The sequence below is a fragment of the Equus przewalskii genome, chromosome 14, assembly GCF_037783145.1.
Source record: "Equus przewalskii isolate Varuska chromosome 14, EquPr2, whole genome shotgun sequence".
In the NCBI taxonomy this organism is placed as follows: Eukaryota; Metazoa; Chordata; class Mammalia; order Perissodactyla; family Equidae; genus Equus; species Equus przewalskii.
This window is the reverse complement of record NC_091844.1, coordinates 2,171,816-2,199,003: the sequence shown is the minus strand read 5'-3', so window position 1 is coordinate 2,199,003 and position 27,188 is coordinate 2,171,816. Positions and strand designations below refer to the sequence as shown.

The following is a 27,188-nucleotide window of genomic DNA, read 5'->3' as shown; positions in this document are numbered from 1 at the left end:
GCCATGTGCCACATAATGACATTTGAGTCTATGACAGAAAACATATATGATGTTGGTCCCATAAGATTAGTACCATACAGCCTAGGTGTGTAGTAGACTATACCACCTAGGTTTGTGTAAACATACTCTATGATGTTTTCACAATGACAAAATCACCTAACAATGCATTTCTTGGAACGTGTCCCTGTCATTAAGTGAGGAATGGCTGCAAATAAAATCAGAAATGAAAGAGGAGACATTATAATTGATACCACAGAAATATACAGGATTATAAGAGACAATTGTGAACAATTATATGTCAACAAATTAGATAACCTAGAAAAAATGAACAAATTCCTAGAAATGTACAACCTATCAAGACAATCGTGACAAAGTAGAAAATCTGCACAGAGGAATTACTAGTAAGGAGATTGAATTGGTAATCAAAAACCTCCCAACAAACAAAAGTCCAAGACTAGATAGTTTCACTGGTGAAATCTACCAAACATTTAAGGAAGAATTAATGCCAATTCTTCTCAAACTCTTTGAAAAATAGAGAGAACACTTCCCAATTAATTTTATAAGCCCAGCATTACACTGAGGCCAAGGTGAGAAAAGGACAATATAAGAGAAGAAAATTACAGGCCAATATCCCAGATAAACATAGAAGAAATAAATAGCAACCAACAAATAGCAAACCTCAACAAATAGCAAACCAAATTCAACAGCACATTAAAAGGATCATACACCATGATCAAGTGGGATTTATCCCTGGGAAGAAAGGGTGGTTCAACATATACAAATTGATAAATGTGATAGACCACATTAACAAAACTAAGGATAAAAATATATGGTCATCTTGGGGCCAGCCCAGTTGCGTAATGGTCAAGTTCTCATGCTCTGCTTTGGCAGCCCAGGGTTCACAGGTTTGGAGCCTGGGCACAGACCCACACACTGCTCATTAAGCCATGCTGTGGCAGTATCCCACATAGAAAATGGAGAAGGATTGGCACAGATGTTAGCTCAGGGACAATCTTCCTTACAAAAAAAAAAAAAATACATATATATGTATGTATATACACATATATACATACATATATACACATATATATACATATATATATTCATCTTACTAGATGCAGAAAATGCATTTGACAAAATTCAACATTTTTCATGAAAAAAACTCTCAATAAATTAGGTGTAAATAGTAAATATAATGGACTTCAACATAATAAAGGCCATATATGACAAGCCCACAGCTAAAACTGTACTCAATAGTGAAAAGCTGAAAATTTTTCCTTTAATGTCAGGAGAAAGATAAGAATGACCACTCTCACCACTTTCATTCAACATAATACTAGAAGTTCAACCCAGAGCAACTAGGCAAGAATCAGAAATAAAAGGCATCCAAATCAGAAAGGCAAAAGTAAAATTGTATCTGCTTGCAGATACCATGATCTTTTATAAATAGGAAACCTTAAAGATGCCACCAAAAAACTGTTAGAACTAATAAACCAATTCAGTAAAGTTGCAAGATACAAAATCAATATGCAAAAATCAGTTGCATGTCTATATACTAACAGTGAACTATCAGGAAAAGAAATTAAGAAAACAATCTCATTTACAACGGCATCTAGAATAATAAAATGCCTAGGAATAAATTTAACCAAGAAAATGAAAGACCTGTGCACTGAAAACTACAAGACACTGAAGAAAGAAATCAAAGAAGACACAAATAAATGGAAAGATAATCAATGTTCATGGATTGGAAGAATTAATATTGTTAAAATGTCCACACTACCCAAAGTGAACAGATTCAATGCAATCTCTACCAAAATTCCAATGGCATTTTTCACAGAGATAGAAATAATAACTCTAAAATTCATGTGGAACCACAAAAGACCCCAAAGCAATCTTGAGAAAGAACAAAGCTGGAGGCATCACATTTCATGATTCCAAACATTATTACAAAGCTATAGTAATCATAGCTGTATGGTACTGGCATAAAGACAGATGCAATGATGAACGGAACAGAATAGAGAGCCAAGAAATAAATCCACCTATATATATGGTCAATTAATTTTTGACAAAAAAGCCAAGAATATACAATGTGGAAAGGATGATCTCTTCAATAAATGGGGTTTGGAAAACTTGACAACCACATGGAGAAGAGCAAAAGTGAACCACTATCTTGCACCATGCACAAAAATGTAAGACTTGAATGTAAGACCTGAAACCATAAAATCCTAGAAGAAAACATAGTGGGTAAGATCCTTGACATTGGTCTTGGCAATGTGTTTTTGATTTTATAACAAAAGCAAAGACAAAAATAAACAAATGAAACTGTATCAAACTAAAGTTTCTGCACAGCAAAAGAAACAATCAACAAAATGAAAAGGTAATCTATGGAATGGGAGAAAATATTAGCAAACCACCTATCTGATAAGGGGTTAATATCCCAAATGTATAAGAAACTCATACGTCCCAATAGCAAACAATCAAACATTCCAATTAAAAATGGGAAAAGAACCTGAATAGACATTCCTCCAAAGAAGATGTGCAAGTGTCCAACAGGCACATGAAAACATGCTCAATGTCACTCATCATCGGGGAAACGCAAATCAAAACCATGATAAGATATCATCTCACACCTGTTAGGATGTCTTTTATCAAAAATACAAGAGATAACTAATGCCGGAGAGGATGTGGAGAAAACAGAACCCTTGTCCACTGTTGGTGGGAATGTAAACTGTGAAGTCTCTATGGAAAACAGTACGGAGGCTCCTCAAGAAAGTAAAAACAGAACTACCATGCAATCCAGCAATTCCACCTCTGCGTTTATATGCAAAGGAAATGAAATTATTATTTCAAAGAGGTATCTGTATTACTGTGTCCACTGCAGTGTTATTCACAAAAGCCAACGTATATAAATAACCTAAGTGTCCATTGACAAGATAAAGAAAATGTGGTATACGTACACAATGGAATATTAATCAACCTTACGAAAGAAGAAAGTCCTACCATTTGTGACAGTTTGGAGGAACCCAGAGAGCATTACGCTAAGTGAGATAAGCCCAAGACAGAAAGATAAATACTACATGATATCACTTACATGTGGAATCTTAAAAAAAAGTTGGACTCATAAAAACAGAGTAGAACAGAAGTTGCCAGAGGCTTTCAGGGAGGGAAATAGGGAGAGGCTGCTGAAAGGGCACAAATTCTCATTAGAAGATTAATAAGGTCTGAAGCTTATTAGGTATAACATGGTGACTACAGTTGATAATACTGTATTGTATATCAGAAATTTGCTAAGAGGGTAGAACTTAAATGTTCTCACTAAAAGCAAAGGTGTATGAAGTGATGAATGTGTTAACTAACTCGAAGATGGGAATCCTTTCAACACGTACACGTATAATAACTAATCAGGTTGTACACTTTAAATACATTACAATCTTATTTGTTGATTATATCTTAATAAAGGTGAAAAAAGAAAAAAACAGCCATCAGCCTCATTGCATTTAATAGCTGTACTCTCCCACCCAGTCCTCAGTTTTCTATCCTACAGGCCTGAAGTGTAGGCCCTTACGTTTCCAAGTCCCGATCCTTTAAAAGGACTTGGTGTGGGGGAGGTGGAGAGTGGAAGACCCCAAAATAATCTCCTTTTATCCTTCCAAAATCTGTTTTCATTTCTTATGTGTGCTGTCCAGCAGAGGGCCCCCTGGTACCTTTGTTCTCAACCAGTCAACAAAATAATTTAAATAAGTGGCCAGAAAGTTCAGAATCCACTTGATTATATCATATTGATCATTTATCATCCTTACAAGCAGTTAGAGATGATCTTAATGTCACAGAACATATGTGTATATCCTGCCAGACAAGGAGACAAGGCCGTGTGTTGTGGAGGATATGCTGAGAGCTGGTAGGTAGCCTGTAGCTGTGTCTGCGAATGCTGAGTGTGAATTAACAGACTTGAACTAGCGGGGTAAAGTCACGTTATTTGATATGAAAATTCTTGCAAATGATGTTTCAGAATTAACATTAAAATGCTTGTTTTTAAAAAAGATCTGATTTCTTCGCAGGCTAAGTTAACAGGGAATTTAGTCTTCAATCAAGTTGGAGAACCCAAGACTATCATCTTGTTTGATTTTTAGTCAAAGTTAATCAGTTAAATAAACATTATTTGCTTCCAGTCTACCTTTAATTAGTAAATTTGAACATCACATGCAGTATGTTTTTGTGTTCTCTCTTCTGGAAGTAAGCTATTCTAAATCTGTAAACTATCTTATTTCCTGAACTACATTTTCTTTCTCAAAGCATTTAATAGTAATTAAGAACTTCGTTTGTCTAATTCATTTTCCCTGGGAAAACCTTGTGGTCTCTACATTTTAATTTATTTAAAATTAAGTTTGGCTTTCTGCATGATACTGTGTTAGGGGACACATGACATTACCCATTTGCCAAAACCCATAGAACTACAACAGAAAGAGTGAGCCCTAAAATGCATTAGGGACTTCAGTTAGTAATAATGTGTCAATATCAATTTATCAATTCTAACAAATAAACCATACTAGGCAAGATAATAACAGGGGAAATTGAGTGATGGAAAGAGGGGATATATGGCAACTCTTTGTACTATCTGTTCAATTTTTCTATAAACTTATATCTGCTCTAAAAATAAAGTCATTAATTTCTTTTAGAGAAAGGGAGAGAAGAGGAAAGAGTAAGATTCTAACACCCCTCGCACCTCAGGGGAGGAGAAACCAATAAGGTCTGCCTACTCCCTCCGGGCAGAGCCTCCGAGAGCAAGCCTTGGAGAGCTTGCAGTCTGCTGACTGTCTGAGAGTTTCTGACTTAGGAAGTTATTTCAGGGGAGAGGATACACTTAGCATTTGCATTTCTAACAAGTTGTGAGGTGATGCTTCAGCTATTTCTAGGCAGAAGGGCAGCCTCACAGAGATTTCTGCCACATCACAGGGCAAGGAAGCCACAGACATCTGGACCCACAAGCCAGGCAGTCACCATGATTGGAGGGGCCAGGCTTGTCAGCACTGAAACCAAAAGATTGAAAACCAAACCTCAGGATGGGCAAAGAACATCTCAGAATCCCTGTGGGGACCAGTGATGCGAGGACTTGATGTCTCCAGCTTCTCCTCATCTTGGCACTTCAGAAATTCCCTAACACAGACATAGCCCGTAAATTTGAGGAAGGCGGAGGGCCTCTGCTGATAAGATGATTGTCACTGCAGCTGAATGGGGCCTTAAACTAGAAATAAAAGAAATAAATTCTAGTTAAAAAAAAGATTCTATTTGTTACACATACACACAAAAATAGTGAACTTTGGTAAATTCTTTGTTTACCAGTGTCATAAGATTCACAATATAAACCAAAAGGCCGTGGAAAATTTTTGATGGTCTCACTGTTTATAGGTTGCTCTGATACACAGGGTAGTCATTGATTACATCCTGACAAATTACAGGCATACCTCATTTTATTGTTTTTCACAGATTCTGCGTTTTTTATAAAATCCTCTACCAGCAAAAAGATTGCAAATTGCTGAAGGCTCAGATGCTGGTTAACATTTTTAAATTAACGTATGTACATTGTTTTTTTAGACATAATGGTATTGCATACTTAAGAGACTACAGTATAGTATAAACATAACTTTTATATGCACTGCAAAACCAAAATTTAGTATAACTCCCTTTATTGCAATATTCACTTTGTTGCAGTGGTCTCAAATCAAACTCGCGATATCTCCCAGGCATTCATGTAATTGTCCGTTATTCCTAAGGAAAGAATTACACTCTCTTCCATTCTCATAATACTGGCTAACGTAATTCATTAACCAGAACTGTTCAATTTTATCACTCTATCAAAGGAAAAAAATACCTGCAATCTTAAGCCAGTACTAATAGGGCAGTTTCACTCAAAACTTGCTGAGTATGTTTCTGGCACACATTCCACCTGCCAAACCCATAGTCCTGGCAAAACTGTAAGGTGGGATATAGGAAAGAACTAAAGCTTTAGGGTCTATTTGAACACTTGCAGATGGATTTTATACAGTTGCTCCATTCAGATGGATGTGAATATGTTCTTACTATTGTCTGTCTATTTTCTGGATGGCTAGATGCTGTTCTCTGTTGAAAGTCAACTGTCTTCTCTAGACTTTGTATTTCTTTCTCTTTTTCTTTCTCTTTCTTTCTTTCTGTCTCTCTGTCTCTGTCTCTCTCTTTCCTTCTTTCTTTCTTGCTTGCTTTCTTGCTTTCTTTCTTTCACTGAGGAAGATTCACCCTGAGCTAACATCTGTTGCCAATCTTCCTCTATTTTGTATGTGGGCTGACACCAGAGCATGGCCACTGACAGTGGTGTAGGTCCACGCCCAGGAATCAAACCTGGGCCACCAAAGCATCAAACTTAACCACTAGGTCACTGGGGCCGGCCCCTAGACTTTGTATTTCTCACAGGGGAATTATTCTCCTATTTGTGTAGTAATAAATTTTACAGAGAAAGTAATGAAAATCTTTCCCATCATCCAGGAACTCCATTGCCCTTATCATCCTCCATAATCAGAGAACATTGAATGAACAAATGACACTGTCAAAAAAGCTTACAAAGTTCCATGAAGACTTCCCGTGAAGTTTTATGCAGGCCACTCAAGTTTATAACTAACAGGTACAGGCAGTTTTTCCCATGAATAAACTACAGCGTCCCTTGTATGAACTTCAGCCCAGAGACCTGGAAACCACACCAGGGTGTGACTGCTCTTGAACCTCATGGAAAGAGTTCTTATCAGGAACCATTAAGGGAGTGGGAGTGGGCAACTGCAGTAAAGCTGCAAAGAATCAACGTTTGAGTTCACATTTTTCAGTTATAAAGATGTGACTCAGCCATTTCCTGGGCTCCATGCCTGTGTGACATGTAAACGAAGAATCTCTTGGGATTCTCGAGACGAAGATGACAGCATGAAGGAGAAAGTTTTCCGAAGACTTTTCCAGATTGCTAGATTTGAATGGCTTCTTCGAAAACAGATCAACACCTGTGAGTAGCAGGATCTTGTAAGTGCACATTCTTGCTTTGCCTCATTTTTCCCTTTCTTTTCCTAGCCATCTTTCCCCTCTGTTAGTTTAATATTCTAGGTTGTTAATTATCAAGGATGGAAATTTTAATATATCTTCCTTTAATTCTAATGCTTTTATTTCCGAGAGTAATCTCTGGAATTTGACAAGACCTGACTAATAGGCACTAAAGGTGAGTAAGCTTAAAGACCTGGAGATTGTGCCACTTTCCAGGTGGATCCAGGAACTCAGTTGTATGACAGGATTTGCTTCCCTGGTTAGGACAATAACAAATGGGTGAGTGGCTAAGGGGAATACTTCATGACGCCTTGATTCTATTATTTTTTGTCTTTCTCTGCATCACAATCGTCGCATAGACTCCCATTCTTCATCACTTTTATTGAGCCTGGACAACTGAAAGCAAAAACAATATGTCAGTTTCCTCTGATGATATTTCCAGACTTCACTGAAATCAGATCTCTTCTCAAAAAGATGATTTCTGCCTTGTGCCCAGGTTTATTTGGGGGAAAAAATCCAATAACTATTAGCTGTTTGCACTTTTATTGTGTTTTCAATCTTCAAGCTGTTCACTCAATTGAGTTTTTCAGAGGATGTGAAGTTTGTTGACTTCCAACTATAAGCTTTTCTTCAATAAAAAATATTGGGTTGCAAGAAAACAGGTTTAAAGAGACATGTAGAGAGGCCTCTAAAGCTTTGTGGTTTTTATAATAAACGTTATTTATTGAGCTGCCACTGTGTACCAAACTCTGTACTAAGAGCTATACATTTATTATCTCATTGAATCCTCAAAACATTATTTTTAAGTAAGACGAAGAAATTGGGGCTTAAAGAGTTTAAATAATTTACCTAGGTCAACAGATTAGTAAGGACCCACGAATGTGACCTTATGTATATAAGGACCTATGTATGAGGTGCTATGTATGAATAGGACATTTGTATGACATATTAAATGTCATTGATGCAGAAAAACATATTTGAGATTTGTCTTTTGGCTAAGAAAACACTTATCTACAGTCCAAGCATCATTTTATCTTTTGTAAAATTAGATTGAATCTAGAAAATGTTATGCTGAAGCTCAGAAGTCAACCAAAACCTCAGCTGTAGGTACAAACACATAGCTTTTGTGAAGTTTGCCACTTAATGTGGAACTGGGTAGACCATGAGATACTGCCATAGTCTGACAAGAACACTAGCAGTCCTCCCTGAGCAGTCTTAATGATGGGGCTTTGGGGTACAGTTATACTCACAAGCAATTATATATTATAAGTGAATCTCCTCCCTTAAGCTGACAACCTCTGTAATCTGGCCTTCTCTCTCTAGCCTTATGTCTCTTGTCTCTCCTCTCAAGCTACATTAGGGCTTGGCAAATTTTTTATGTAAAGGGCCAGATGGTAAATATCTTAGACTTTGTGGGTTATATGATCTCTATTGCAGTTTCTCACCCTTGTCATTGTAATGTGAAAGCAACCATAGATAATACATAAATAAATGAGCATGACTGTTTCCAATAAAACTATATTTTTAAAAACAAATGATGAGGTGGATTTGGCTTGCAGGCTGTTAATTTGCCAACCCCAATTCTAAACATACATTAAATTACCTTAAATTGATTAAAACTTATAAAATACTTATATCAGAGCCTGAAACACACTATGTTCCTTTGTTGCTGTTAGCACTGTGGAGTGGATTCTGACTCCTAGCAACCCTGTGTACAGCAAAGCAGAGCCCTGCTCGATCTTTTTGCACCATCTTCTTGCCTTCCAGTGCTATATCAGACAATTCTGTACTGCTATTCATAGGTTTTCATGGCCAAAATATTTTGGAAGTGAGTGGACAGGTCTTTCTTCCTAGTCTGTCTTAGTATGGAAGCTCAGCTGAAATTTGTCCACCTTGAGTGACCCTGCTGGTTCTTGAAATACCAGTGTCATAGCTTTCAGCAGCACAGCAACATGCAGCCACCACAGTATGACAACCAACAGACAGGTGGTGTGGTTCCCTGACTTGGAAATGAACCTGAGCACACCAGTGAGAATGCCATGTCTTAAGCACTAGACCACCAGGGCTGGCTACTAAGTTCTATATAAGCTAATAAAATAAACATGGAAGTATATGCAGTTCCCCACATATACCATGCCCTCTATGCTTCCAAGCTTTTGCCCATGCAACTCTTTCTTCCTGAAATTTTCTATCCCCTTCTGTACCTGGATAACTTTTGTGATCTTTAAGATTCGATTTGATGTCGACCTCCACCTCCAGGACACTTTTCTTTCTATACCTCCCCAGTCTGAGTTGTTATGCCTGCCCATTGCTGTCACAGTAACTTGTGCCTGTCCCAAACAAAGCCCTCACCACTTGACATTGAGCTCTCCAGAAGACCACAAGCTCATTGGTAATAGGGACTTTTTCCTTCCACTTGAATTCCTCAATTTCTAACAGGAGATGCTTATAAAAGTTTTTAAATCACTGAAGAATGAAAATCTTCGAATGGATAAACTAAAAGTTTTATTCATAGGGTCCCAGTGACTAAATTCATAATCTAAACACAAAGTTACAAATCTTTTCTCCCAATTTATTCTCATTCATCACAGGCATCAGGAGAAGCAGAGTGAAATACCTCCACAAGAGAAGAATTCTGCTCCCTTTTTAACGTCAAGTAAATTCTAAAAAAGGAAATGTTTTAAGAACAGAAAGTAAAGCACCCTAGAAACTAAGAAATATGAGTATAATAAAAGTAAATATTTAAAAAAATAAAGAAAATACCCTAAGAAATGAGTAATGTGAATGTACATGAAGGTGAAGACCTCATCTAACATTTACTACGTATATTGCTTAAAGGTTTGCTTAGGACATTTCATCTCTTAGTTTTTCCCTATCTTCTAATGAGAAGTCACATTTATGTATGTTTGCATTTGTTAAATAAATATAAGTGTGTGTTATGTGCTTGATGTGATAAGTATCCAAAAATTAATAAACACAGACATCAAAACTTACCAACATATCTAGAATAAGAAGTCAAAAGTAATTGAGTACAATAAGTGTAGTGACTGTCTTCTGCTTTCTAAAATTCAGCATTCTTTTCCCTTTCTTTTGTTAACTGAATACCCTACTTTCCACAGAAGAACTGCCTCATTCCCATTGCTTTGGTGGGACTCCCAGTCTTGGTGGGTCCACCCATCATGACACTCTGCCCTTTTCTACCCAAGGTGCTTTACTCCAGCAAGTTCAATCAGTCACCCTCTCCAGATGTTTTAAATTTTTAATGAACTGACACAAGGATGGAAATGATTGGCCTTGAATCTTCCCCATGAGCATCCTTCAGGTCTCCCTTTATTCTTATTACCTAGCTCTCCAGAACAGTCAGACTCTTCCCCTTTCTATTGATACTATGAGCTACCTTAAATCTTTTCTTTTTGGCCTAAGTTAGAAGATTTTGTTGCCCATAACCAAAACATATTAATTGACACAATAAAAGAATTCAGATAAAACAGTTTTAGAACTTAGAGAAGAATTACTTTGGTGAATAGGATTAAAAAGGAATCCATGGGTAAGTTGGCATTTTAGTTAATCTCTGAAAAAAATATAGAAATTGAATATGAAAAAAATAGAAGGAAAGAGGTATCTTAAGCAGGATAGTTGTATGAATAATGATGTGTAGGCAAGAAATTTGGGGAGACTACAAAGGACCTTTCAAATAGTTTATTTGACAGAAAGAGAAACTATGTAAAAGGAAGAAATAATTAATTAATAAGACAAAGACAGAGTACCACAATTGACTAAATGTCAACTTGTGGTACAAAATGGCCTCCATGCTACAATCAAGTAAGTGCTACAAATAGACAACTAGTTGATTGAGGATGTTGTGGGGGACTGGAATTGGCCACCCCAAGATATATCTCTTTGGCATGAGGGTTATTTGGGGCTGGTTACTTTTAATAAACTGCAGACAGGAAGGCAACTCTGAAAAGCAGAGTTTACTTACCCTTTGTTAAGAGACATTTACATTTTAAGGGAAATCTCCATCTGTAAAGGTGTCTCCCTCTCTGTACCAGGAAGAAGGGGGAATGACCTTATCTCTAGAAACTGTTAATCAATGCCTAAGGCAAGGACTTAAATCTGAATCTTTTTTACTGTACTTGTGTGATAACCTCCTGTAGCTGACTCCCCCTACTGCCAACATCCTCCTTTGTCTTTAGCTGAGGAGGATATTTAAGGTGGTGGCTTCAGCCATTTTGGTGAGTTGTTCAGCTTGCCTGAGCCTCTCCCATATATACATGTTATAAAGCTTTGTTTAATTTTCTCCTGTTATTCTGTCTCATGTGAATTTAATTTGTTTTCCAGCCAGAAGAACCCAGAGAGGGTAGGGGAAATGTCTTCCTCCCCTACAATGTCCTGTCCACTAGTTTCAACACTTGTTCTAGTCTTGTTATAATAGATACCTGGAAAGAGAATAGAGCTCTTTCTAGGAGCCATTATATTATTAAAAATATTGTTGTGCCCTTAAGACACCATTGAAACTGGAGAAGACTTTACAATCTGGTTAAAGCACAACTGGTTTAGATTTGGATGCTACTAGTAAAGAGAAAGCTTTTTATATGTCAATGATGCCATAAAACCAAATTAGGACATAAAATAAAATTCTATTCACAATGAGTAAAAATTAGAAAAACTAAGAATAACCCTGCAAGAACCTGCAAGAGCAAATAAGGAAAAAGATCATAAAAATTCAGTGGAAAATGAAAACAGTAGAAATTATAGATATTTCAATATTTCTCTAATTTGTTTATCAAAACCTTACTCAAATTTACAATTTTTGTCTTAAACTGAACCTTAATGATTCCAAAATTTATCTGGAAGAATAAATAAAATAGCCAAGAATTTTTAAGGAAAAAAAGCAAATTACAAAAAGATTTTAGCTGTGCTTGATAATAAATAAATGAAGAGACATTTAGTTGAATAAAACAGTACAAATGAGGCAGAAACAAACCCTAGGTATTAGGTTATAGGCTAATGTAGGGTATATGTTTATCATCAAAAATCCATGGGGAAAGGAGTTGGGGCCAGCCCAGTGGCATAGTAGTTAAGCTCTCACACTCTGCTTTGGTGGCCTAGAGTTCATGGATTTGGATCCTGGGTACAAACTTGTTCACCACTCATCAAGCCATGCTGTGGTGGCATCCCACACATGAAGTAGAGGAAAATTGGCACGGATGTTATCTCAAGGCCAATCTTCCTCACCAAAAAGAAAAAATCCATGGGGAAAGTAACAGATTACTCAAAAAATGTTGATACAAAAGCTGCCTGATATTTGGAAAATAAAATTATTTTCTAGTGTTTGTCTGAAATTACATCTTTGTACATTCTATTGTATTAAATAGTAAAAATAATAGCAAAAAAGAAATGAAACTAATCTAGACTAAAAATGAGTTGAATCTTTATTTAACCAGTTTCATGGGGAAAAACATTTTAATCATAAATACAATGGAAGAAATCCAAAGTAGAAATAATTATAATGCAGCAATATACTGGGAAAAGTATTCTGACATAAATATGATAGAAAAAATAACTAATATGTTTCATATACAAAGAGATATTAAAGATAAATCAAAAGAAAACAGTAAGGTGCCAATAAAAGATAAATAAACGTTGTGAAAAGACCAATCATAAAAGAGGAATTGAAAATTAACAATAAATTTACTTAAAAATCAACCATAATACTAATCAAAGAAGTGAAATAAAAACAGATATACTATTGTCCTATTAAATTAACATACACATCAAACTTGATAATGGTCAACATTGATAAATGTAGTAAAATGAGCACCCTTGTAGATTACTGCCGGAGCTTTAAATTAGTAAAAACTTTTCTGGAAGCAATTTGGCAATATGAATTAAAAGATTAAAAAATGTTTATATTCATTGGTTAACTCAAGGTATAAGAATCTATCCTCAGAGAATGGTGGTGGGGAGTGGGAGGGGGCAGAATGAGAGGGTGAGATCAGTGGATTGTGTGTTTGAGCATTGCTTTATTTTACCAGATGTTAAAGAAAGCCACGCACTTCATGTTGTGTCAGCTAAAGGGTTGTCATAGTGTTTAGAAGGAACAAATACAACTTATATGGCTGGCTTCATATCACTCATATACTTTCATAATAATCATAAAATGCTACTCTCCATGAAGTTTGAGTTTTGAGTGCATCACACAGATTCTCCAAGAGAATTACTTTGTTTTTTGAAGGAAAGTGGTAACAAAGCCTAGGTAACAGATTGTGTTCATATTGACGATCCATTTTTCACATTTCTCCCATCATTCACATGTTCACGTGAGATCTGAATGTCCTTCATTTGTTCACTTCCACTTTCCTTTATAGGATACCCTATTTCTGCCAGACTCTTCGAAGCCTAATTTGTTGACATGTTGTTTACACGTACTGCTTCCTACCTCTTTTGTTTAATTCTTGTCTGCTTTAGTTTTCTCTATTGCATTAAATCATCCTTTAAAAAACACCATTGAAATCTTTTTAGCCAAATTTCAAGGTAGCTTTATTTTATTTTATAAGACTGAATGCATAACTTTTGAAGTAAATATCAATAAAAGATGTTTCTATTAGATTAGACAAATTCATAATAAACATTATAATTTAAATATATATTTCTTGAGTTTTCCATAATGATACTAGCTCAACACAAGGTTGACATAAGGAAAGCCATATTGTAGAAAAGAAACCACATTGTAACTTTGAATGACTTCTGATTAACAACCCTGACTCACCAGCCCCTTTGAATCTTTGCTTTAATTTGCCTAGGTAAGAGTTTGTCTGTGAGGGATTTGAAGATTTTATGGCCCCTCCCAGTTGTAATAAGTTGATAACTTTGTTCTTTTGAGTTGTTTAGGAATGTTATGACCCCAGGCAGAGAGCCTATGCTGATAGCCATCATCAATGACAACTGAAAGACCAGGATATAGGGTGTTGCTCTGGTCTCTGATGCACATCCAGTAAAACAAAAGACTATCAGGAACTCAAACCAGATGTCTGCCTCCACCAGAGATCAGCCACATCTCCCATCTGGAGACCAGCCCCATATGTGACTGGCCTGCAGTCTTTGTTCTGGGAGATGGCTCTTTCTGACGTTAGTTGGCCATCTTCCCCCTTGCTAGCAAGCTGTAATAAAAAATCCTTTCTCTCCTACCACCTTGTCTCTTGAGTATCGGTATGTCTGGCAGCAGGCAGATGACCTCCCTTGGACAGTAACAATAATAATATTATTTCAGACAAGGTGTCTGAGGCTCATAAGATCCTATCAGGATGATAGTAATTCTTCCAGTTTCAGCATGGCAGAATATCACAGATCTCAGGAATTTAAATCATCAAAGCTCTGTTTGAATGAATAAATGAAAAGAGATCAGTGTCCTATGAAAATAAATGAGGATAAGCAATGGTCAATCACCCCCAGAAATAGGCATATGTACTAAGTGTTTGAGAGTCAGTAAAACATTCTCAGCACTGAATGATTCAGAAGAAGCTTAACTTACGCCAATAGTGGAATACCTTTAGGGAAAATCTGTGTTATTCTTTGCAGGTTACCAACTCATGTGAGGGAAGAGAGCAGACAAGTAAGAATGTCTGAGGAAATTTTGAGGGGTAATGAAATTGTTGGATTATAAAGTTACTAAAGAAGTTAGGAATTACACAATAATACCTTTCTTGTTGAGCACAATTTAAAAGTAAATCCCACTGCTCTTCCCAAGCACACAAAAAGAAATTAACTTAAAATTCAACAGGAAATCTATAATAGCCGACTTTGGTTCATAAGAATTTACATAGTAACTAAGCAATTTGAATCAACAAAACTTGGCAGTGAACAAACATAAAGTTAATATTGCTTTATGTGAGGAGATGTTAAATTGGAGGTATTGAATGTGGCAATGACCTTTAACGAATTTACAGCATAAAACATTATAACCTGAATGTATAATTCCCACTGACCTTAAGAACTGAGTCTAGAGGGTGCAGATTTGGAACGGAGGAAGATTTTATGAAGAGTATTTTTGAAAGAGCTGTTTAAGTATTTTGAACCACAATGCCCTCCAAAATGAGAAGGAATGGTTACCACATGTTCCCTTTACCTCAAGTTTTGAAAGGAGATGTATTAGCAAGAACTTTTAATGGAACAAAAGTTTGTATACTCAAATAGGAAAACTGAGGCAAGTTTAATGAGAGAGTATGTATAAATTTATGATAAGGCATAAGGGAAACCAACAAAACTTGGTAAAACTCCCCAGAACTAGCAAGAAAAGGGGGCAGTTATCATCCCCAAAACTGAAGCGATGAGATGAGTTTGTGTTACTGGAAACCAGTGAGACCAATAGCTGAGAGGGAGGGAGGATCAACAGGATCTGTGATACAGGACTATGGTAATCTCAGATCCAAATACTTACACACGAATGTTCATAGCAGCACTATTCTTAACAGACAAAAAGTGGAAATAACCCAAATGTCCATCAACTGAGGAATGGATAAACAAAATGCAATAGGGTGTTATTTAGTCATAAAAAGGAATGAAGTACTGATACATGCTACAACATAAACGAACCTTGAAAGCATTGTGCTAAGTGAAAGGTGAGTCACGAAAGATCACGTGCTGTGTGATTCCATTCATATTAAAATCCAGAATAGGGAAATCTGTAGAGACAGAAAGTAGACTAGTGGTTGCTTAGGGCTGACAGAGGGGAGGAGAGAGCAGTAGGGGAATAGGAGGATAGTAACTAAAATTGACTGTGGTGATGGTTACATAACTCTGTGAATATACTAAAATCCATTGAATTGTAAACTTTATTTTTTTTATTTTTTTTCCTTGTTTTGGCCTTTCTTTTTTTTTATTATTATTTTTTATTGAGTTATTGATAGGTTACAATCTTGTGAAATTTCAATTGTACATTAATGCTTGTCAGTCATGTTGTAGGTGCACCACTTCACCCTTTGTGCCCACCCCCCACCCCACCTTTCCCCTGGTATCCACTAAACTGCTCTTGGTCCATAGTTTTAAATTCCTCATATGAGTGGAGTCATACACAGATTATCTTTCTCTCACTGGCTTATTTCACTTAACCTAATTCTCTCAAGGTCCATCCATGTTATTGCAAATGGAATGATTTTGTTCTGTTTTGCAGCTGAGTAGTATTCCATTGTATATATGTACATCTTCTTTATCCATTCGTCTGTTGATGGGCACTTAGGTTGCCTCCACGTCTTGGCTATTGTAAACAGTGCTGCAATAAACATTGGGGTGCACAGGACTTTTGGGATTGCTGACTTCAGGCTCTTTGGATAAATACCCAGTAGCGGGATGGCTGGATCGTATGGTAGTTCTATTATTAGTTTTTTGAGGAATCTCCATACTGTTTTCCATAGTGGCTGCACCAGTTTGCATTCCCACCAGCAGTGTATGAGGGTTCCTTTTTCTCCGCAACATCTCCAACATTTGTTGCTATTAGTTTTAGATCTTTTTGTCATTCTAACGGATGTAAGGTGATATCTTAGTGTAGTTTTGATTTGCATTTCCCTGATGATCAGTGATGATGAGCATCTTTTCATGTGCCTATTGGCCATCAGTATATCTTCTTTGGAGAAATGTCTGTTCATGACTCCAGCCCATTTTTTGATTGGGTTGTTTGATGTTTTGTGGTTGAGTTGCAAGAGTTCTTTATATATTAAGGATATTAAGCCTTTGTCAGATATATGACTTGCAAATATTTTTTCCCAGTTAGTGGGTTGTTTTTTTGTTTCAATCCTGTTTTCATTTGCCTTGAAGAAGCTCTTTAATCTGATGAAGTCCCATTTGTTTATTCTTTCTATTGTTTCCCTTCTCTGAGAAGGCATGGTGTCCGAAAAGATCCTTTTAATACTGATGTCAAAGAGTGTACTGCCTACGTTTTCTTCCAGAAGCCATATGGTTTCAGGCCTCACCTTTAGGTCTTTAATCCATTTTGAGTTTATTTTGGTGAATGGTGAAAAAGAATGGTCAATTTTCATTCTTTTACATGTGGCTTTCCAGTTTTCCCAGCACCATTTGTTGAAAAGACATTCTTTTCTCCATTGTATGCCCTCAGCTCCTTTGTCAAAGATAAGCTGTCCATAGATGTGTGGTTTTATTTCTGGGCTTTTAATTCTGTTCCATTGATCCGTGCACCTGTTTTTGTACCAGTACCATGCTGTTTTGATTACTGTAGCTTTGTAGTATGTTTTGAAGTCAGGGATTGTGATGCCTCCCGTTTTGTTCTTTTTTCTCACGATTGCTTTAGAAATTCGGGGTCTTTTGTTGCCCCATATGAATTTTAGGATTCTTTGTTCTAATTCTGTAAAGAATGTCATTGGGATTCTGATTGGGATGGCGTTGAATCTGTAGATTGCTTTAGGTAGAACGGACATTTTAACTATGTTTATTCTTCCAATCCATGTACATGGAATGTCTTTCCATCTCATTATGTTGTCATCCAATTCTCTCAGAAAGGCCTTGTAACTTTCATTATATAGGTCCTTCACTTCCTTAGTTAAATTTACCCCCAGGTATTTTATTCTTTTTGTTGCGATTGTGAATGGCATTGTATTCTTGAGTTCTTTTTCTGTTGGTTCATTACTGGAGTATAGAAATGCTATTGATTTATGCAAATTGATTTTATACCCTGCAACTTTGCTGTAGTTGTTGATTACTTCTAAGAGTTTTCCAATGGATTCTTTGGGGTTTTCTATATATAAGATCATGTTGTCTGCAAACAGCGAGAGTTTCACTTCTTCCCTCCCTATTTGGATTCCTTTTATTCCTTTTTCTTGCCTGATTGCTCTGGCCAGGACCTCCAGTACTATGTTAAATAAGAGTGGTGATAGAGGGCATCCTCGTCTCATTCCTGTTTTCAGGGGGATGTGGTTCAGTTTCTGCTCATTGAGTATGATGTTGGCTATGGGTTTGTCATATATGGCCTTTATTATGTTGAGGTAGTTTCCTTCTATGCCCATTTTGTTCAGAGTTTTTATCATAAATGGCTGTTGCATCTTGTCAAATGCCTTCTCTGCATCTATTGAGATGATCATGTGGTTTTTATTCCTCAGTTTGTTGATGTGGTGTATCACGTTGATTGATTTGCGGATGTTGAACCATCCCTGTGTCCCTGGTATGAATCTCACCTGATCCTGATGTATGATTGTTTTGATGAATTGCTGAATTCTGGTTGCCAAAATTTTGTTTAGAATTTTTGCATCTATGTTCATCAGCGATATTGGCCTGTAGTTCTCTTTTTTCGTGGTGTCCTTGTCAGGTTTTGGTATCAGAGTGATGTTGGCCTCATAGAATGTGTTAGGAAGTGTTCCATCTTCCCTAATTTTTTGGAATAGCTTGAAAAGGATGGGAATTAAATCCTCTCTGAAAGTTTGGTAGAATTCCCCAGGAAAGCCATCTGGTCCTGGGGTTTTATTCTTTCGGATGTTTTTGATTGCTGTTTCAATCTCTTTCCTTGTGATTGGTCTGTTCAAATTGTCTGCCTCTTCTTGAGTGAGCTTTGGGAGATTGTAGGAATCCAAGAATTTATCCATTTCCTCTCGGTTATCCATTCTGTTGGCATATAGTTTTTTGTAGTGTTCTCTTATAATCTGTTGTATTTCTGCAGAGTCTGTTGTTATTTCTCCTCGCTCATTTCTGATTTTGTTTATTTGAGCTTTCTCCCTTTTTTTCTTTGTAAGTCTGGCTAGCGGTTTGTCAATTTTATTTATCTTCTCAAAAAACCAGCTCTTTGTCTCATTGATCCTTTCTACTGTCTTTTTCGTTTCAATAGTATTTATTTCTGCTCTGATTTTTATTATTTCTCTCCTGCTGCTGACTTTGGGCTTCATTTGTTCTTTTTTCTCTAGTTCAGTTAGGTGTGCTTTAAGGTTGCTTATTTGGGATTTTTCTTGTTTGTTAAGGTGTGCCTGTATTGTTATGAATTTTCCTCTTAATACAGCTTTTGCTGTATCCCATATGAGTTGGTATGGCATGTTATCATTTTCATTTGTTTCCAGGTATTTTTTTATTTCTTCTTTAATTTCTTCAATGATCCATTGCTTGTTCAGTAGTGTGTTGCTTAGTCTCCACATCTTTCTGCCTTTCTCAGCTTTTTTCTTGTAATTAATTTCTAGCCTTATAGCACTATGATCTGAGAAGATGCTTGTTATTATTTCAAATTTTTTAACTTTGTAGAGGCTTGCCTTGTTTCCCAACATATGGTCTATCCTAGAGAATGTTCCATGTGCACTTGAGAAGAATGTGTATTCAGCTCCTTCAGGGTGGAGTGATCTATATATGTCTATTAAGTCCAATTGTTTTAGTTTTTCATTCAGCTCCACTATTTCCTTGTTGATTTTCTGTCTGGATGATCTGTCCATTGATGTGAGTGGGGTATTGAGGTCCCCTACTATTATTGTGTTGTTTTTAACATCTTCCTTTAGGTCTGTTAATAGTTGCTTTATGAATCTTGGTGCTCCTGTGTGGGGTGCATAGATATTTATAAGTGTTACTTCTTGATGAAGTGTCCCTTTGATCATTATATATTGTCCCTCTGTGTCTCACTTTACCTGTCTTATTTTGAAATCCACTTGGTCTGATATGAGAATTGCAACACCTACCTTTTTTTCCTTGCTATTTGCTTGAAGTATTGTCCTCCACCCCTTCACCCTGAGTCTGTGTTTGTCCTTGGGGCTGAGGTGTGTTTCCTGGAGGCAACAAATTGTTGGATCTTGTTCTTTAATCCATTTTGCCACTTTGTGTCTTTTTATTGGAGAGTTCAATCCGTTCACATTGAGAGTGATTGTTGATGCATGTGGACTTAATGCTGTCAATCTGTCACTCATTATCTTGTTTTCCTGTGTTTCTTTTCCTGTGTGCTTTAGACTACCCATTTAATACTGCAATTTCTTATGCTGGGTTTCTTAGATTTTTCCTTATCTATGATTTGTGACTCTGTTCTGTACTTTATTTTAGTGTCTACCTTGAAGTTTGTATTTAGAATCTAGTGTACAATATAGTCTATTCTCTGGTGGTCTCTTACTTACTCGACCAATACTGATTTAGATCTTTTGCTCTTCCCCTCCTAAATAATTATTTTCATTTTTTATTCCAACTCGTCTTATTAATTGGTAGTTAGAGTGCAAAGATCGTCCTTGTTTTGGTAGTTTCCTTATTTTTACCCTAATGCTATAGTTGAATATTTGCTATCCTGTTCTGGTTCTATCCATCGGTCTCCCTAGTCTGTGGATTATGTCCCCTTTCTCCCTTTTTTCTTTTTTCAAGTATAAGAGCCTTCTTGAGGATTTCTTGTAATGGAGGGCTTTTAGTTACAAATTCCCTTAACTTTTGTTTGTCTGGGAAAGATTTAATTTCTCCCTCATATCTGAAGGAAATTCTTGCTGGATAGAGTATTCTTGGCTGAAGGCTTTTATCCTTTAAAGCTTTGAATATGCCACTCCATTCTCTCCTAGCTTGTAGGGTTTCTGTAGAGAAATCCGCTGACAGTCTGATAGGGGCTCCTTTATAGGTTATTCTCTTTTTTTCCTTACTTCCCTGAGTATTCTCTCCTTATCATTCCTATTTGCCAACTTTACTATTATGTGCCGTGCGGTGGGTCTTTTTACATTGACAAATCTAGGAGATCTAAAACCCTCCTCTACACACATTTCTCCGTTGATCCCTAGATTTGGGAAGTTCTCTTCAATAATTTCGTTAAGCACACTTTCTGCTCCATTTTCCTTTTCCATATTCTCGGGAATTCCTATGATCCTTATGTTCTTACTCCTCATTGAATCCATTATCTCTCGGAGATTTTCCTCATTTTCTTTAATTCTTAGTTCTCTTTCTTCCTCTGTCTGGTGCCATTCAGCCTGTCTGTCCTCGATTATGCTGATTTGCTCCTCTAGGTTGTCTACACGGGCATTCAGGGAATCCGTATTCTGTTTTATCTGGTCCATTGTGTTTTTCATCTCAAGTAATTCTGTTTGATTCTTCTTTATGATTTCAATCTCTTTTGTGAAGTAACTCCAGAACTCGGCTTGTTTCTCTATCTTTCTCTCTACCTCATTGAGTTTTTTTATTACAGCTGCTCTGAATTCATTATCACTTAGTTTACCTAATTCCAAGTCCTCAGGACTTAATTCTGTGTTTTTATTGTTTTCCTTCTGGTCTGGGGCTTTTATAAATTGCTGGATGGTAGAGGAGCGGTTTTTTCTCATGGTGGTAGAATTCAGTTGCAGTTACAGCCTGTTGCCACTAGATGGGGGTCGAGAGCGGCATGTTAGCTCTCCGCCTTCGGGGCAAGATGGCGGCGCCCACTGGCTTTGCTGGGGGGGAGGGGCTGTTACTCACACGCGCCAGTCTGGGTTCAGATCAGTTCTGTTCTCTGGTCTCCCAAGGCCCTTGATTTATAGGGTCCCCATGGATGGAAGCTTTCCCCCCGTCAGCGGGTCTCCACTGAATCAGCGGCAGGAGTCCTGGATGATCCCCCGGTCGCACAGCCCCTCCCCCGCTCCTTCCTGACCCGTGCTGCAGCGATCGCAGACTCTAGGGGAGGGAGCGATGTTCTCTCCTACCGTTCCAGCGCCTCCGAGGGTGTAAGCAAGGTTTATGATCTCCGCCTTCTTGGTATTGTAGGTCTCTAATGAGCTGGCATTATGTTTATTCTCTGAAATTCAGTTCTTCCAATCTTTTGTTGTATTTTGGAGGGGAGAGAATCCCGGGTCAGCTCACCCTGCCATTTTGCTCCCATTGAATTGTAAACTTTAAATGGGTGAGTTGTATGGTATGCGAATTATACCTCAATAAAGCAGTTTTTAAAAAAAAGTACAGAAGCAAGACTACTAGTAAAGCAGAGAGAGTGAGAACTCTCTCCAAAAGCTCTCCCTACAAAAACAACCATCACAGTGCTCTGGAAATCAGCAAAAATCATACAATAAAGTGAGAAGTCTTTAATCATGAAAAGTTATAGAATCTTTGGTAAGAATAGAGGGATTCTTTGATGTTCTTGCCTAGCGCCTCCCTTATTCACTATTATCCCTCTGATAATAGTCTATATTTTAATTCTGTTGGTGGGTCTAATAATCTATGTAATGCATACATAAATATTCTAACGTTTTTTGCATGTATATATGATTTACGATAAATGCATTTTTAAAAATTTGTGGCCTAAGCAATCCTTAGAAAAAGGAACAAAGCTGGAGGTATCACACTCCCTGATTTCAGAATATACTACAAAGCTATAGTAATCAAAACAGCATGGTACTGGCACAAAAACAGACACAGAGATCCATGGAACAGAATCAAGAGCCCAGAAATGAACCCACACATACATCCACATACAGCTAATTTTCGACAAGGACGCCCAGAACATACCGTGGAGAAAGGAAAGTCTCTTCAATAAATGGTTTTGGGAAAACTGGACAGCCATGTGCAAAAGAATGAAAGTAGACCATTATCTTACACCATACACAAAAAATAACTCAAAATGGATTAAAGACTTGATTGTAAGACCTAAAACCATAAAACTTCTAGAAGAAAACCAAGGCAGTACACTCTTGGACATGGGTCTTAGCAGTATCGTTTTGTCTCCTCAGGCAAGGGAAACAAAAGAAAAAATAAGCAAATGAGACTACATCAAACTGAAAACTTCTGCACAGCAAAGGAAACCATCAACAAAACAAAAATACAAGCTAACATTTGGGAGAAGATATTTGTAAATCATATATCTGATAAGGGGTTAATATCCAAAATATGTGAAGAACTCATACAACTCAAAAGCAAATGACTCAATTAAAAAATAGAATCTGAATACACATTTTTCCAAAGAAGATATACAGATGGCCAACAGGCACAAGAAAAGATGCTCAACGTCACTAATCATTACGGAAATGCAAATCAAAACTACAATGAGATATCACTGCATGCCCATCAGAGCAGCTATTATTAAAGACAAGAAATAGCACATGTTGGAGAGGATGTCAAGAAAAGGGATCCCTCATACACTGCCAGTGGGAATGCAAACTGGTACAGCCACTATGGAAAACAATATAGAGATTCCTCAAAAAATTAAGAATAGAACTACCATATAATCCAGCTATTCAACTTCTAGGTGTTTATCTAAAGAACACAAAAACACTAAATCAAAAAGATGTATGCATCCCTACATTCATTGCAACATTATTAATAATAGCCAAGACTTGGAAACAACCTAAGTGCCCAACAACAGATGAATGGATAACAATGATATGGTATATATATACAATGGAATACTACTCAGCCACTGAAAAGATGAAATCTTGCCATTTGCGACAACATGGATGAACCTGGAGGGCTTTATGCTAAGTGAAATAAGACAGACAGAGAGTGTCAAATACTGTATGATTTCACTGATTTGTGGAAGATGGGAAAACAATAACAACAGACGAACATATAGACACAGAGATTAGATTGCTGGTTATCAGAGGGGAAGAGGAGGGGAGAGCATGAAAGGGATAAAAGGGCACATGTGTATGGTGACGCATGGCAACTAGACTTTTGGTGGTGAACACACAGGCTACACAGAAATCAAAATATAATGATATACACCCAAAATTTATATAATGTTATAAACCAATGTAACCTCAATAAAAAATTAAAACTTAAAAAAAATCTGGAACCTATCCAAGTTTTCACTGAGGGCCAGGGAGAAAAGAAGTTTCCTCTATGACTCAACTCCCACTCCAAGCAGGTTTAAAGAATAGAGGAAAATAAAAATAAAGTTACTTTTATGTAATTTTCTTGATTAACACACTCAGGTACTTTATTCACTGTGCCTCATATTTAAAACTTTCAAGATTAAATCTACAACCAAAGAAAATAGGTTCTATTGGTTTCAAGATTGTAAACAAGGCTCTAAAGATATTTTCCATGTTCCTTCAATGCCATTGAATGAGGAGAGTCTTCAACACATCTGAGCATGACCCCAGAAAACTACCAACCATATATTTAAAGAGAAGACTTACTGCAAGCTTTTCAAATTGTCTTTTTTCTGCCCTTGGGACCGTGTGGGGAGGATGCGTGAAGGAGGGGCGCCGAGGCAGGGAACCAGCTAGTGGGACTCATGGATGCCCTCCCTCCCCCACACCATGCTCCTTCAGTCTAACCAGAACAACATTATTATAGTCACTTCCCTTTGATCATGTATGTGCCAGATTACATTTGAGTGCATTGAAATTAAAAATGATCAAGGGAGCAGCACATAGAGAGGCCAGCCAGAAGTGAAAGCCCACTTGGCACATGGCCGTAGCCAAGGAGCCTGAGACCATGACCTCACTTGGAGGTTCTGACCCCACTGAGCTTGGCTGTCCTCCTCTGTCTATGATGCAAAATTTGATGCTGTGATAGGATATTTAGAAGATATCATCATGGACGACGAGTTCCAGTTATTACAGAGAAATTTCATGGACAAGTACTACCAGGGGTTTGAAGACATGGAAGAGAATAAACTAACACGCTTATTTTTAACAAATACATTTCTTTGGTAGAAAATTACATTGAAGAACAGCTGCTGGAGGGGATTCCTGGATTTAACATGGCGGCTTTCACAACAGCAGTACGGCACCATCAAGATGAAGTGGCTGGTGACATACTCAACGTGCAGCTCACGTTTATGGATTTTCTGGCTTTTAAAGAAATGTTTCTGGAATACAGAGCAGAAAAAAGAAGGCCAGGGACTGGACCTAAGCAGTGGTTTAGTGGCGACTTCATTGTGTAAATCTTCTTCTATGCCAGCTTATAGTAGTTCAATTCCCAATATATAACTTTGATTTTTTTTAGGTAAAAATCAGACTCTGTGCTGACTTTTCACTGGGTTGTTCTGGTTTCAAAGATTATTTGTTTCTCTGTACTGATGTTCTGCTTATTAAACACTTTTGTACCATGAAAAAAAAATTAATCAAGAGAAGCACAGCGCCCTCCTGGTATCTGAGCTGGGCAATTCCTTTGAGAGAGAGTTGGGTTGTGAGGATCCCTTCTCAGTGTTTGTACCCTTCACCCTAGGAATCTGAGAATTAATTGTGTTCTTAAAGTACAGGATAATTTGTGCTACTTTTCAGTGGTCTTTTAGATATTTTGAGTGTTTAAGTATGGACCTGGCAGTAAGAACAAAGAGGAACACATAATCTCCACTGGTAGATGAGCCTGGGGCTAGTTCCGAAATGTCCTTCCAGTCGCTGGATGCTTTGCATGTATCTTCACTATTTGTGGTCAACCAGTGCTGAGACTAACACTGTATTACATTCCTACCACTCCTAAGACAGGAATGCAGGGGAAAATAGTCTCTGCTTTCTAATTCCCAGTGGATATTTCACAAATTTAGTGTACACCCATTAAAATATTCTTCTCCTGCATTTCTGATATAAAACTTCCTTTAGATAATAATGTGAGTAAATTATTAAGATAACCATTTCCAAGATACCTATGTGGAGACTGATGATTGGAGGTGATCTTTATTGGGGAAATATATATGACTAAAATCTTCCAGAGAAAAAGTGGCTTTATGACTCTAACTCAATTATAGCCTCATCACATTTCTAAAATACTCCAATACATAAATTAAGATAGCATGGTAGTGATACAATTATTGCCACAACATTTTTTAATTTGCAGAAACAAAGAAAATTTCTTTTCTAAACAATATCCAGTATGTCAAAACAAGATAAATCTTGCAATCTAGTGAATGTAGCTTTTTGGTAAAAGGTACAGATTAAGAGTTTGTACTGGAGTCTATTACTGATAGGCTCTAACATTGAGCAAGTTTTTTCCTACAGACTCCACTCTTAGTAGAAAAATGTTTCCATCCATTGTCACAGAGGTCTTTTGGGAGGATAGTGAGATGATGCTGAGAAGGCTTCATGGCTTCCTCAGCTGCAAAGTTTCAATGCCATCATGCCGCTTACAATTCTTACTCAACCAGCAAAAATATTTTATCACCAGTCACGGAAGCCTGGATCATAGTTAATCCATATAAGACCACAGCAGTCATTAGACGGAAGATGTCAATGCTCAGATCTATGAAGGGGAGAAGATTCATTGCCTCCATTTGGTGAGTTTCCAATAAAATGAAGACTTCTGCAAGTAGTAAAAAGGCAATTCGTTGAGTAAGATTCCAGTTGATGCCCACCAGGTTCTTCTTCTGAAAAATGATGAGCAAGAACAAAGTCATAAATTGTATAGGAATGAAATGGGAGATAGTAGGGAAAGGTTGTAATTTTCAGTAACTCATTATGGTGTATCAAAGGAAAACATGGACAGAAACTTAATGGTTTCCCTTTTTGTTGGCATAAACTAGTGTTTCCCAAAAAGCGATTGGGGAGCACTAGTTTCTTAAAATGGTCTCAAAAAAACATGTAACATTCATAGTCAAATATGTTTAGGAAATGCCTTCTTGCAATCACGTTAGCATATCAAGGGCTCTCAGATATCCTCTGTAAAGAAACCTATTCAGATCTCTTTGGACCACTATTTCCCAAACTTAAATGGCCATAAGACTGATTTTTCTCATAATACATATCAAATTGAGGAAATCTGACATAAGCCTCACTTTTCTTCTCATTCTCAAGCTTCAACAAATGGGCATCTATTGAACTCTTACTATTTTTTTTTTACTGTACTTATATTTATTACTCATTAAAGATTGGTCTAAGAGTCCTCAATATAATTGCATTCTACATGATGTGCTTATCCTAGGTGAGCTCACATGTGGCACTCCCCTGTGAGGCTATCTAGGAGGTTCTATGCAAGTGATGTGAGTAAAGGCATAAATATGATGTCCACTGAGTGGTCAGATAGCTAGAGTGGTAGCTGCTCAGGTGGGCTGTATCTTAGAACTTGTTACAGAGAGTGAGAAAGAATACAAGGAAGAAAGAGGAAAGAATCTATCCTGTGTATTCAAAGACACTACAAGGACAGAGAAAGCACGTGGACTTTGGATTCATGGAGAATTGCTTCTGAATCCTGATTACACTACTCAAGTACTAGCTGCATGATTTCAGGCAAATTGTTTACTCTAAAGAGGGCCCTGGTTGCCTCATCTGCAGAATGAGAATAATGATTCTGTC

At 37.1% G+C, this 27,188-nt stretch overlaps 1 protein-coding gene across 2 annotated transcripts in view; it reads left to right on the top strand.

Moving 5' to 3' along the window:
• Nucleotides 1-6,869: 6,869 nt before the first annotated feature.
• SLC5A7 (solute carrier family 5 member 7) overlaps nucleotides 6,870-27,188 on the top strand; it is a 94,688-nt gene continuing 74,369 nt past the window's right edge. Inside the window, exon 1 of one of the 2 annotated variants that reach the window (XM_070573310.1) lies at nucleotides 6,870-7,018. In XM_070573310.1, coding sequence (XP_070429411.1) covers nucleotides 6,990-7,018 — 29 coding nt within the window. In that variant the 5' untranslated portion in view covers nucleotides 6,870-6,989. Of the gene's footprint in view, nucleotides 7,036-27,188 lie in introns of both variants that reach the window. The other variant, XM_070573311.1, reaches the window with a different exon arrangement.